The sequence below is a fragment of the Acytostelium subglobosum genome (assembly GCF_000787575.1).
Source record: "Acytostelium subglobosum LB1 DNA, scaffold: scaffold15, whole genome shotgun sequence".
NCBI classification, from domain to species: domain Eukaryota; phylum Evosea; class Eumycetozoa; order Acytosteliales; family Acytosteliaceae; genus Acytostelium; species Acytostelium subglobosum.
Window position 1 is genome coordinate 53,378 of NW_012236518.1, and position 12,712 is coordinate 66,089.

At 42.0% G+C, this 12,712-nt stretch overlaps 6 protein-coding genes across 6 annotated transcripts; 3 read left to right on the forward strand and 3 right to left on the reverse strand.

Annotated features, from left to right (window-relative positions):
* Positions 1-30: 30 nt before the first annotated feature.
* Positions 31-1,761, forward strand: SAMD00019534_073800 (hypothetical protein; the record flags this gene model as incomplete). The annotated part of the gene is made up of 3 exons (XM_012897077.1): positions 31-489; positions 552-691; positions 762-1,761. Coding segments are annotated over 3 exons (1,599 nt in total), but the record flags the coding sequence as incomplete, so codon positions are not given.
* Positions 1,762-1,948: 187 nt separating this feature from the next.
* Positions 1,949-2,671, reverse strand: SAMD00019534_073810 (hypothetical protein; the record flags this gene model as incomplete). Its single annotated transcript, XM_012897078.1, has 2 exons — positions 1,949-2,532; positions 2,623-2,671. The coding sequence occupies 2 exons, from the start codon at positions 2,669-2,671 to the stop codon at positions 1,949-1,951; spliced, it is 633 nt and encodes a 210-aa protein (XP_012752532.1).
* A 909-nt stretch (positions 2,672-3,580) lies between these two features.
* SAMD00019534_073820 (hypothetical protein) lies at positions 3,581-4,003 on the forward strand (the record flags this gene model as incomplete). Its single annotated transcript, XM_012897079.1, has 1 exon — positions 3,581-4,003. One exon carries the CDS (start codon positions 3,581-3,583, stop codon positions 4,001-4,003), a length of 423 nt encoding a protein of 140 aa, XP_012752533.1.
* Positions 4,004-4,094: 91 nt separating this feature from the next.
* On the reverse strand, positions 4,095-7,726 carry SAMD00019534_073830 (hypothetical protein; the record flags this gene model as incomplete). Its single annotated transcript, XM_012897080.1, has 5 exons — positions 4,095-5,639; positions 5,706-6,108; positions 6,175-6,607; positions 6,684-6,911; positions 6,973-7,726. The coding sequence occupies 5 exons, from the start codon at positions 7,724-7,726 to the stop codon at positions 4,095-4,097; spliced, it is 3,363 nt and encodes a 1,120-aa protein (XP_012752534.1).
* Positions 7,727-7,899: 173 nt separating this feature from the next.
* Positions 7,900-8,554, reverse strand: SAMD00019534_073840 (hypothetical protein; the record flags this gene model as incomplete). The annotated part of the gene is made up of 3 exons (XM_012897081.1): positions 7,900-8,119; positions 8,194-8,341; positions 8,413-8,554. Coding segments are annotated over 3 exons (510 nt in total), but the record flags the coding sequence as incomplete, so codon positions are not given.
* A 338-nt stretch (positions 8,555-8,892) lies between these two features.
* Positions 8,893-10,595, forward strand: SAMD00019534_073850 (hypothetical protein; the record flags this gene model as incomplete). Its single annotated transcript, XM_012897082.1, has 2 exons — positions 8,893-10,338; positions 10,422-10,595. 2 exons carry the CDS (start codon positions 8,893-8,895, stop codon positions 10,593-10,595), a joined length of 1,620 nt encoding a protein of 539 aa, XP_012752536.1.
* Between the last annotated feature and the right edge of the window lie 2,117 nt (positions 10,596-12,712).

Below are 12,712 nucleotides of genomic sequence, written 5' to 3' on the forward strand. Positions count from 1 at the left end.
ATGTTTCCTTTGCCCCTTTGAAAGGACACTTGTGGACTCGACAAAACACATCTCTGTCATTTTGATGAGTCGACAATGTCACAACATGTAGCAACAACAACAGCTATTAGTGGTAGTAACGATAAGAAACAACAACAACAACAACAACATGTCGTTATTGTAGGTGGTGGTATCACTGGTATCACTTGTGCCCAGGCATATAGGACACTCAAACCAAAAGATCGCATTACTCTAGTGTCACAGACACCTCTGTTAAAGTCGGTGTTCAATGTTAACAAGCTATCAAGGACTTTGGAGGAGTTTGATGTCAAGGAGTGCTCTCCATCAGATGTCTTTGCTGATGGTGATATAGACATTGTCATTGGTACTGTCGTACAAGTTAAGAGCATCACTCGCATCATTCATATCTCAACGTCGTCATCATCAACGTCAACCAACAGTACACTACACTATGACTATCTATGTATGTGCACTGGTGCAAGGCCAAATGTATGTAAGATAGACATGTCGTACGACCTAACAATGATGATTGACATTCCTCCTCCTTAAAGGTCATCAAGGTTAATGATCAGTTACAAAGCTATATAATAGGCATCAGAGACACTGAGACTGTGAACGATTTAAAGAATCGATTGCAGGGTGCTCAAAGAGTAGTCATCGTTGGAAATGGAGGAATAGCCATGGAGTTGGTGTAAGTCTAAGTCATGCGTTCTTGATGAACGTACACATGTACTGACCTCCCACCACCTTGCTATCAACAGACACGAGATCACATCATGTCAAGTGATATGGGCAATCAAGGACGAACACATTGGCAATGCCTTCTTTGATATGGACGCATCAGAGTTCCTCACTCACTCACGACAGATTGACTCGGCTGTGGAGGAGACTCCCGCTGAACCAGACAACTTTGTGGTCGTGGACAGGTCTTCCAACGAACCAGTGGTGATGTCCAATGATGCATCGATTGGACCGCAGTGGTATGATCGATTCAAGTTCATTGGATGCGTGGATGGCAGCAAGATCAATTCAAACAAAGTAGAACCAATCATTGAGTATTGCACTACTGTTCAATCTGTTGACAAAGGAGATGATGAGTGGCCAGTATACGTTAACTTGTCCAATGGCAAGCGATATGGCTGCAATTTCATCGTGTCGGCAACTGGCGTGATACCCAACGACAAGATAGAGTTTGTACCTTCAACAACAGCACCAACAACAGACAACATGGGTTACATCTTGGTCAATGATACGATGCAGACGAGTGTGGGTTGTGTCTTTGCAGCTGGTGACGCCTGTCACATTCAATGGAGTGCACCTGCGCCATATTGGTTTCAGATGAAGTTGTGGAGCCAAGCACGTGTCATGGGCAGATACGTGGCTCAATGCATGGCCACACAGAGCGTCGGACCAGACAGAAAAGACTCAGTCGATGTCATCTCAACAGTGTTTGAGTTTGAGCTGTTTGCCCATGTGACGCGATTCTTCAACATGAAGGTGGTGATGCTCGGACTGTACAATAGCAACGATGTGGCCACTGGCTTTGACCCCGAGACTATGGACGTATATCAACGAGTTATTCCTGGAAAGACATATGTCAAGGTGATACTAAAGAATGGACGAATGCAAGGAGCACTGCTCATTGGTGAGACAGACCTCGAAGAGACCTTTGAGAATCTAATCCACAATCAAATAGACCTGTCACGTTACGGTGCTAGTATACTAGATCCAGACATTGACATTGAGGACTACTTTGATTAATCAAACATAAAGTTTATTGTATCAATGTTGTTAACAACATAAAGAGATGTACTCTGACAGTCTTATCACACCGAGGTTTGATCAATACCAATAATAAACAAAGAAACCTTTATTAATATCACCAAGGGCTTGGATTATTAATCATCATCATGGTTATATACAATTACACAGTGGCAATCCAATGTCGTTATGCTCGTTTGTTGGTGTAAGAGAGCAGCCAATCATAGACATAGTTTGGTGAGGACTTGTCTGGATTGAACGCTGCCGTCCAAGCATCGTGTCCAGTGTTGTCTAATATGGTCAACTTTGATTGAGGTGTGATGCCACCTTTGTTGTTAAGGTCAACCCAACCTTTAGAGAAGTTCATCGGTATAGTGTTGTCCTTGTCATTGTGGAAGGCCCATACGGGTAGATTGGACAAGACCATTCCATTTCCATTCTTGGGCTGGGCATCAGGTGGACTGGCAGCGCCACACACCACGATTGCCGCTGCGAACTCATCTGCCACCTGTTTGCTTTGTAAAAGGTATCTCCAAATACCGCCACCACCCATGCTCTGGCCAGTGATATAGAGTCTTGAAAGGTCAGCATTGTCCTCGTACTGCTTGATCAATCGCAGAGCTAGCATGATGTTGTCGGGGTGCCAACCATCGTAGACCTGTGGACAGATGACCAGGAAGGGAAGGTCTCCCCATTGGCCACCCTCAATGTACTTTGGAATAACTGCAGTTCGCAGTTTCTCCAAGTCCTCGAATGAGTCTCCTGATTTGCCTGTTGTTAATAATGAATAGATGATGGGTGAGGTCAGTAACATACTCCAGATGATTATGGAGGCTCAATCAAGTTGTTGAGATTACATACTTGCACCGTGTAGAAACAGGAGAACAGGTAGATTACTAGACTCTTCCATGGGTTTTGGACTGTGCAATAGGTAATGCATTTGTGATCTACCGAATGGTGTGTTGTTTGTGAATGTAAGTGCTTGCATTGTGTTGTTGATGTTGATGTTGTTATTGTTGTTGGTGCTGTCGTTGGTCTCTTTTTTAGAGGATGTGTTGAAGTTATAGATAACAAAAGTATTGAGGAGAAAGAAGAAGATGATCAAATGTGATGATTTGAGTTTGGGCATCTGTTACTAATAGTAAAAGGAAGGAAGGAATGTGAAAGAAACCAACCAAGTGATCTTCATTCACATACTAACACACAACAGGTATGTTCAGCGAATGTAACAATAAACTGTTTACAAGACCCATTAACAGATATTTGTAAACAGGACATTCCCTCATCAGGTACTGATGAAAATGAAATAAATCAGTCCACCAGGGTCTTGTTGAGGTGTCAAATTGTCCTTTCGCTTTATCTACTAAGTTGCCTTTGGTGTTTGAAACTATGAGATGGTTTGTGTGTTGCCAAAGAAGGAAAAAAACACTTCAACACACTAAATGGGGTATAATTAAAGCATACACAGGTTGTATTCAAACACACACTCACCAGGTATCCCCATAGTGTCACTCAATTTGGAATAAAGTTCGCCTTCAGTGATACAGATGCTGGTATCCAACAAGACTCTCTCCATCCACTACAACTAATACTTGTTTGTTTATTGCTATTGCTCTCCAAAAATATTCACTTTACATTATAGTTTACTACAGATAACAAAAGAAATGTAAGTTTATTAATATTATTCTTTTTGATCTATACTCAATAATAATAATGGATAGATGGGAAGATGATAAAGACTACATATACTAATATATATATTCCTGCTTTCTAGAACTAGTTATTATCAATAATATTATTAATCAACTTATATATTACAATGTCTGATAATTTGAATTCATCATTCGAGGTTGACTTCAAGTCACCAAAGAAGTCACCTCCTCCAAAGAAGACTGAGCACTTGTTTGCTCCAAAGCAGGACAGCAGTGTTCTGGTCGAGCAACAGAGAATGGAGGATGCACAAAAGATACATGATCAAATCATCCAAGACAGGAAAGAACGTTGTTCACTCGACTTCCAACGTTCAAAGGAGACGACCAAGCGCACACATGACAAGGAGCAAGAAGAGATGGCCGAGAGGAAGAAAGAGTACGAGTTGGAGCAGGAGCACGCAGAAAAGCTGCACGAGAAAGAGGTCAACATTAGAAAGGAGAAGGCAGAGGCTGAAGTCAAGCATGCCAAGGAGGTTTCCCAGAGAGTCAAGGAGAGCAAGCTCAATGGAACTGCCGCTGTATCCACTTGAGCTGGTCCCTTCGTTGGTGAGGTGAATCGCTTACAACAACAAAAAATAGAATACAGAACAATGTAAATAGCAATAGATGGGATCTACTCCTCTAGTCAGTCAATGATTTTATCTTATCATAGAGTGTCTGTGTCTTGGTGTCTACCGATCCTTTGCTAAGCTCATCATTGCTATGACTGAGCAATTGTAGCTTGCATTGGTCAAGTATTATATGACATTGGTCATCTATGGATGTAGTTCCAACCAGTTTGTCTGCGATGGCAAGTATGAGTATGTAGAAGGATTGTTTGCCATCATTGCGCTGATCAATGCTCAGGTAGCATTGGATGCATAAGAGTAGCTGGTGACACACCTGAATCGTGTCTTCTACGTCTGGGATGGGCGGGGCTTGGACAATCCATTTCTTAAACTGGTTGGCCACTCGTTTTGTGAACTGATAGCTACTGTTGATTGAGTGTGGATCGAGGGATGAGCGTTCAGAGAAGATCTTGAGATGAATCTTGAGCAAACGTAGCATGAGTCTGTGGACGGATGATAATGAACTTGGCAATAGGTCGACACTTATCATGCTAGGTAGTAAGTGTTCGGCAACCAACTCAAAGTGCTCTTTGGGTGCATAGGGGAGCTGGAGTGCAAGTACCAAGATGAGTGTTTGAGGGAAACGGTCTGACATGAACGTGCGTACAATGTGATCGTGCAGTGTTCCAGAACTAGACTCAAGTCTGGACATAACGATGCCTACCATTGCATTGGCATGTTGCTTGGAGATACATGCCAGTTCTATAAAGTTGTGAATGATCGTCATTACCAGTGGATAGTTGGTTGTGGTGGTGATATCGATTGGTGCCTTTAGGATGTGATTGAGATTGTTGGACAGTTCATGTTGCTGTTCTGGTCCAAAGTGAAGTGTCTGGTAGTGTTGAATGCGATACTTTAGAATAGGTGATAGTGACCAAGTATCGAGCTGTGATTGTACAATATCATGATGTCCATTCCTCACGAGCACCAATGTAAGTACACGCAGCAAGTGGAGTAGTTCCGATTGGCATGTATCGTAATTATGATGATTGAGTGATCCTATCATTGATTGGTACAATGATGTGATGGGTCCCATTGATATCAATATGTCTATCCTATCTCCAGGTACGACATCAACGTGATCTCTATAGCTGTCCTGTGAGCTTATCCATTGATATATTCTATGATCAAGGATTATAAAGTCAGAGAACATGTCCTCCAGGATATGAAGTATGAATGAGGCTGCTCGGAACTTGGGTGGGGACTGTTGATCATCGCTGACACTCAGCATCTGTATGATTGGGATTACAAGGTCCATTATGATTGAGGTAATGTAACGCTCTCTGATTGGTAGGACGGTGACGTTTTTCAAGAATGATTGTATAAATGTCCTGCAGCTGACACGACCTTGTTCTGATGACAATGGACCAGTACCATGATATTCATCCTCAATGCCAACAGTCTGATGAAGTCGCTCAACCACGAAGCTCTCTCTTCTCGGACAATATGGCAATAGATGATCCACCATCAGCCTTGCCAAGAACTCTTGTTGTCCCTTGTTTTTGATTGACATCTTGATAATCGTCAGAATAACATGATCTGGATCCAATAATGTAGCCTAACATTGATTGTTAGAATATATGTTAGTGATGGATAAGCAAGGTCATAGGCACTAAACACATACCATCTTTAAGGAGTCAATCAGCTCAGTCTGTCGTGCAGTGTCAGTCAGGTCACCATCACCACTGATATCAGATGTTATGGTGATCTGATTGAAACACCTGGTAACAATGGATTGAATAGATTGCTTTTCATTCTGTCGTTGTCTTAACAATGTGAATGGAATTGTTGTGTTGAGTGTAATGTCTGTCAGTCTGTACAATGATTCAATAATGGCATCGCCACCAGGTGTTGAGATAAGTCTTGGAAGCAATGCATGGCAACGAGTAGTCATTTGATCCAAGAATGGTATGTCAAAGTGAGTTGACATGAATGCCAAGAAGAAGTAAACATTGAGTATTGGTTCAATCTCCAATGAGTCAACTTGATCAACATTGACTATTCTCATGTCAAGGTACTTGTACCATCTAATAAATGTTGTGGGGAGTATGAAGTGAGTAGATGGACTGTCATGCTACCATGATCAAACTTACACGCAAACAAAATGTATGTATCTTGTAGGTTGTTTGTCCAATCCAAGTATTACTTTGGATAGTGAGTATGGTATGAATATGAAGGGCGTGGCGAGGTAGTTCATGTCTGACTTGTCCAGACAATTGGCAATGAAGTGGATGTAAGACTCTGCATCCTTGGTATCTCGTGACATGAACAGAGCAGGCTTCATCATTGCCAGTGTATGTACATATGTGATAAAGTTGTAGTGTTGATCGCAATAATGTCCAAGTGATGGCAACCAAGTTATTGTTGTTGGTACATGTTGCTGATTGATCACTGCCTCATTATCCAGCAATATTGACTTGATGTCCAATTGTGGTGGTAATGGAGTGGAGACAGAGAGTTGTTCAATTGATGCGCTCTTCCTCTGCAATAGTGAGTATATCTTAAAGTTCATCATCCCGACCGTAACTATTATCGATTGGAGGATAGTGAGTTAGATTTGGTTCATTAGTCTAATTGATCAAGGATACATGGAAACACATACCATTCTGGAACTTCTCTTTGGATATCAGTTGGTGCAACTGTTCGAGTTTGTCACGGACTATATCTTGGTAAAAGAATGATTCAGTTATCCAGCTTTCAAACAGTGCGTGGTGTAGGCTCTCCAAGCATTGTATATATGATGACCTTGCATCAGGCTCCATGTCAGGGTTGTAAATCTTGATTATATATCTAAGCATCATCATCGTGATCCTGTATCTTAATGTTTGATCTGTGACGAAGAGGTTAGTGAATCGTACCATGCATTGGATTGATGCCTTCTGGATACATACCTTTGATGTATCCACTATACTGTCCAAGTGATTTGAATGTTGATACACTCATCAATGATGATACATTGTTGATGCAATGAATGATTGGACGTAGCATTGATTCAAAGAGTGATGTATTCTCAAATCCACATTGACCAATGATTGATTGTAATGATGATTTGATTAGATCATTGGCAACCAAGAAGTGATACTTATTACCAATCTTATATCGAACGAGTGATGACAACTGATTGAAAAGACCAAGTCGATCAATGATGTGAAGCAGTAAGTGCAGTGGCAGTTCAAGATTGTAATCATTGCTTGAGAATACATTGTCAATGATGCCATCATCCAGTGAGTCAGCAGCGTCTGTGTCCTTGAGACACTCTGAGTATCCATCACGATAAAAGATTGAATGCTTGAACAAGAACGACATTACTTTGCTCTCAACTCTACTGCCACAGTCGCCGGCGGTGATGACTCGCCGCAGTGCTTCAATGTTAAGGTTGACACTATAGCATGGTTTGTTGTAGTAGTCTTGCCAAGATACTCCTGACTCCATGTTGTACTGCCTCAGGGACCATACCAATGACAGAGCAATAGGCATCAACTCCCTCTTGAGTCTATGATCTGCATCCGATATATCATGTTGTATCGCATCGAGCAGTGAGTTATGAAGATCATGTTTAGATGTTCGTAGTTCCAACAGTGTCTGATCGCGCAGTCTCTGCTGCTTCATCGACTTGGAGTTTGATAATGAGACTAATGTGAACATCTCTCTATCTATCTGTATAATGTTATTTGCTTCGTTTGATGAATGAATGACTCGGTGGAACATGCAGAAGTGGTAGTTTATTTGATGGAATACACCCATCAACAGTGCCTCAAACATTGACGTGATGGACAGGATGTCGATGGGCAGGTGTGAATATATATGGATGTTGATGACTACTTGAGGAAGTTGGCCAGTTGCTCCTTGGCAGACGCCAGTACATTTGAGATGTTCTGGTCCAGGTCATCGGCATCGCCACCCACTCTGATTCCTACACGGTTTGCAATAATGGATGGATCATTCTCCAACAATATACCATCATCAATAATCTCATCAAGTGCCAGCAGTGTCAAGTTGATGCCCTCCAATATAGTCTGCTTGTTGATGTTGTTACTGTTGATTGAGTCGTATGAAGGAAGGGTAGTGAGTATGAGTGCATCATTATGGACATGACAGTGTGTGCAACATACTCCAACAGGTTGTGCAGTGTCTCTGTAAAAGTGTTCAATACATTCAACAGGGCGATCTCATTCTGGTCCTTGTCACCTACAAAGTAGATGATCACATTGGTGTACTGTCTATATACAACGATAAAGTTATCCAGCATTGTTATCTCGCCTGTCATCCATCCATTCATTCATAGTTAGTGAATGATCATATGTACAACTAACTCTACATTTATACTTTACCATTTATCTTTGCAGTCTTATCAAACACAGATCTTTCAAAGGCCTTCTGCTTGTTGACACCATCAAAGTCGTTACTATAGTACTTGGCGATGATCCTATCTCCTTTGGAGTCCAACACAAAGAAGTACTTGACTGTGTATATCTATATATAACATTGTGATGTTTGAATGAATGATTAGTATTTGAACAAGGCCTTGTGTCATGATATCTGATATCGATTGGTCATACTTACAAGTGATGACATTGTGTTGTAGATATATGATTGGATTGATTATAAGTATATGTTCGACTGTCACATCATCCCTAAAGTGATCATCATCTCTGTTGAGTGTTTGGGAATCCCAAAAAGATCTGACAGGGTGTGATTCGTCAAAATCGCCAAGTAAGAGGTCGAGCAATGCACTTGATGTTCATTTATTCATTCATTGTCACAGCATTATACAAGTCATTGTTACATAACAAACAAATATATTTTAATTTATGAGTGTAACTAATATCATTGGTAAACTACCATCATTGAAACTATTCCAGAGAGCACTGGCTAATGGTGATAGAGTGGCCATCGTTAATAATGTAGTCGTCCACAACAACAACAGTACCAACAATCAATCATCATCATTCACTTACAATCAATTACTTCATGAATCATACTTGATACAACAACAACTCACACATAATTTGACATTACGTAATCAGTCACCTGACTTGGAACAACAGCGTGTGGCATTCATTGCCGCACCTGGCTTTGACTATGTTCGCACACAGTGGGCTGCATGGCGTGCTGGTGGCGTAGCTGTGCCATTGGCCATATCACATCCAGAGAGGGAGTTACACTACACACTGACCAACTCGCAGCCCTCACACTTGGTGACCACATCCGCAATGCAGGACAAGGTGTCATCATTGGCTAAAGAATTGAACATCCCTCTGATCGTACTGCCTCCACCTTCAAATGATAGAATTGTTGTGGACCCTGTTGAGGCAGCCCACCACAATACACCATTTGACTCGAGAAGGAATGCCATGATGATATATACAAGTGGAACAACGGGCAAGCCAAAAGGTTGTGTGACAACACACAACACGGTCCAAGCTCAGGTCACTGCATTGGTCGACGCATGGAAATGGGTCCCAGACGACAGGATACTACACATACTCCCTCTGCATCATGTACATGGTGTAATCAACGCACTGACTTGTGCCCTCTGGAGTGGCGCCACAGCTGAGATCATGGACAGATTTGATCCTCACGCTGTCCATGACCGCATCATCGCTGGAGCAAACCCTGGAAGCGGTATGTCGCCAATATCCCTGTTCATGGCCGTGCCAACGATATACTCAAAGTTGGTGTCAACGTTTGATGCCACTACCGATGCAGCAACACGTCAAAGGATGTCGGCTGCATGGAGGACATTGCGACTGATGGTCAGTGGATCGGCAGCCCTGCCGGCGCCACTCTTTGACAGATGGGAAACCATCACTGGCCAGCGATTGCTCGAGCGCTACGGTATGACAGAGATTGGCATGGCCCTATCCAACCCTTACGAGATGGCCGGACGACTGGGGGGAACTGTGGGCTATCCGCTGCCCGGAGTGGATGTGCGTGTCGAGGACGATGGCCAGCTCCTTGTGAGGGGTCCACAGCTCTTCAAAGAGTACTGGCAGAGACCGGATGCGACCAAGGAATGCTTCACAGACGATGGATACTTCAAGACTGGTGACACGGTTGCAGTGGACAACACTGGCAGATTCAGCATCCTTGGACGAACAAGTGTGGACATTATCAAGTCTGCTGGATACAAAATCAGTGCACTGGACATTGAACGTGAGCTACTCGCACATCCATCCATCCTTGATGTCGCAGTCATTGGTTTACCAGATGAACAATATGGACAAACAATTGGTGTCATCCTTGTTGCCAAACCTGTAAGTGTGATTGACTAATTGATTGATTGGTTGATGGCTAACAATGGATATAATGACAGGGACATGATCAATTCAATTTGGAGGAGCTTCAACAATGGTGCAAACAAAGAATGGCACCGTATAAGCAACCAAGACAACTGTTGTGGCTGGTAGAGATACCAAAGAATCCAATGATGAAGGTCAACAAGAAGTCATTGGTCCAGTTATTTGCCAACAACAACAACAACAACAACAATAGTGGAAGTGGCAGCTCATAGTCACTCAGTACCAATCAATCACATGATGATCATCACATATTGCCTAGTTTAGAGAGAAGTGACTGCTCATCTCAAAAATTGGGCCTTAGATGAGCCCCATCATCTCCAATGTCATCTCCTGCGACGCACACTATTTCAAAGCAACGCCAAGCCACGCCACGCAAAAAGACACCCCAATAGCTCCAACCAAGATGCACGCGTATGTAAACAAGTTCCCATTCCTGATGACTGCCCTTCACGAACTCATCACCAACCAGACAGTCGCACTTTTATGTTTCCTCAGTTGTTTGTAGAGTTATCGCCCAGTATCAATCACATCACACACACTCCCGATCAGGTGATTATCATTGCCAAAAGGTCCGGTGAGTCAATCATTTCCCCAAGGCCTGATGGGGGGTCCGATCACCAACCCCAACCCCACCAACTTATCAATTTACACCTTATATATATTTCCAGCCACATGAATAATCAAGTGTGTTAGTAGTTGGCTATTATCCCCACATAACGGGCCTCTGGAAAGGCTTGCAGGGTATCCTTTGCACCTACCTTCCTTCCATCCACCAACACACACTTTTTAAATGATTGATTGAACTATCCATCATGCACATCAACTCTTCAAATAGTGAGATATATATTATATTTATATATATATATACTAGCAAGCAAGAGTTTAAACCATCAGCAGTACCACGACCATCAACACTCAACCCCCTTTGGCCATCATTACCACGACACGATCCCTGCTACTGGCCATCAAGTCCAACTCACACACACACACACTCTCACCAATCCCACACACACACATTTACATTGAGTGTGCAACTCACTCAACCTAGAAACACACATTGATTGATTGCTATGCTACAGTATCATATGATGATCGATGTGTTAGTGTAATCCTGCCTGACTGACTATATGATTGGTTGACTGACTGACTGACTGACTGCCTGCCAATTCACACCACCACCATCAATCAATCAATCAATCCATCCTTCCATCTCCATCTCAACATCCATCGCCAAACAACAACAACCAATTATTTCAACAAACAGTACCCAGCCATCAGTCCGACACCTTCACATCACATAACTTCCTATCTCTTCCTTTGACTCTCTATCTATCTCTTTCATCTCCAGTCATTCAATCAATCAATCAATCAATTCTCTTTTTTTCTAACTGGACAACAACAGGTCATTCAACTTTGGTCTCAATCTCACATTTGGTTCCAACAACATAACTGGACCACATTTTGGATTGGATTCAAACAGACTACTAGTATTTGGTACAGGTAATGCATCATCATCATCATCATTATGTGTTGGACCATCAATATATATACATTCTATAATTCATTGATTGATTGATTGATTTTTGGTTTGATTGACACAAACCATCGTCAAGTAGTAGTAGTGGCTCTCCCTCCCCTCGCTATCGGCCCCAACAAACTTATCCCTTCATTCAGGGATATATTCACCTGTACTGCCCATCACACACTAGGGAACTCCTAAACAGTACCTCTTTACCACACACACACACACACACACATAGATTGATCAACAACAAACCTACCACCATTCATATATCTATCTCTCTATCTATTAATCAATCAATTAATTAATACACACAGCTCCGTACTCACTCTCTCACTCAATTGATGTTGATCCTGAATCAATCAAACAACCAACCAACCACAAAAGGTTAGATAAATAATTTCTTCCTTCCAATTTGGTTGACCTACCTACCTACCTCCTCCAACTATTGTTGTACTTTGTATTTTCCATCCATCCATCATCCATCCATCAATCCATCAATCCCATCCATATATATATATGTTTGACACAGCAGTAATCTCCTACTCTCCCTCTCACTCTAACTCTCTACCTCTTTCGGACATCAAAACCAACAACAACAACACACCATCCTCATCACTCACTCACTCACTCACTAGAATATTAATTATCATAATGTTGTAGAAGTAGTAGAGTCTGGTGTCACAATAATTATAATATTAATATTGAATATTTAAAAATATTTATTATTCAGTTGTTATTGGTTGAGTAACTCACTCGATCATATTCTCTCGCTGTACATTGACACGAGTATCTAATCTCTCTAAC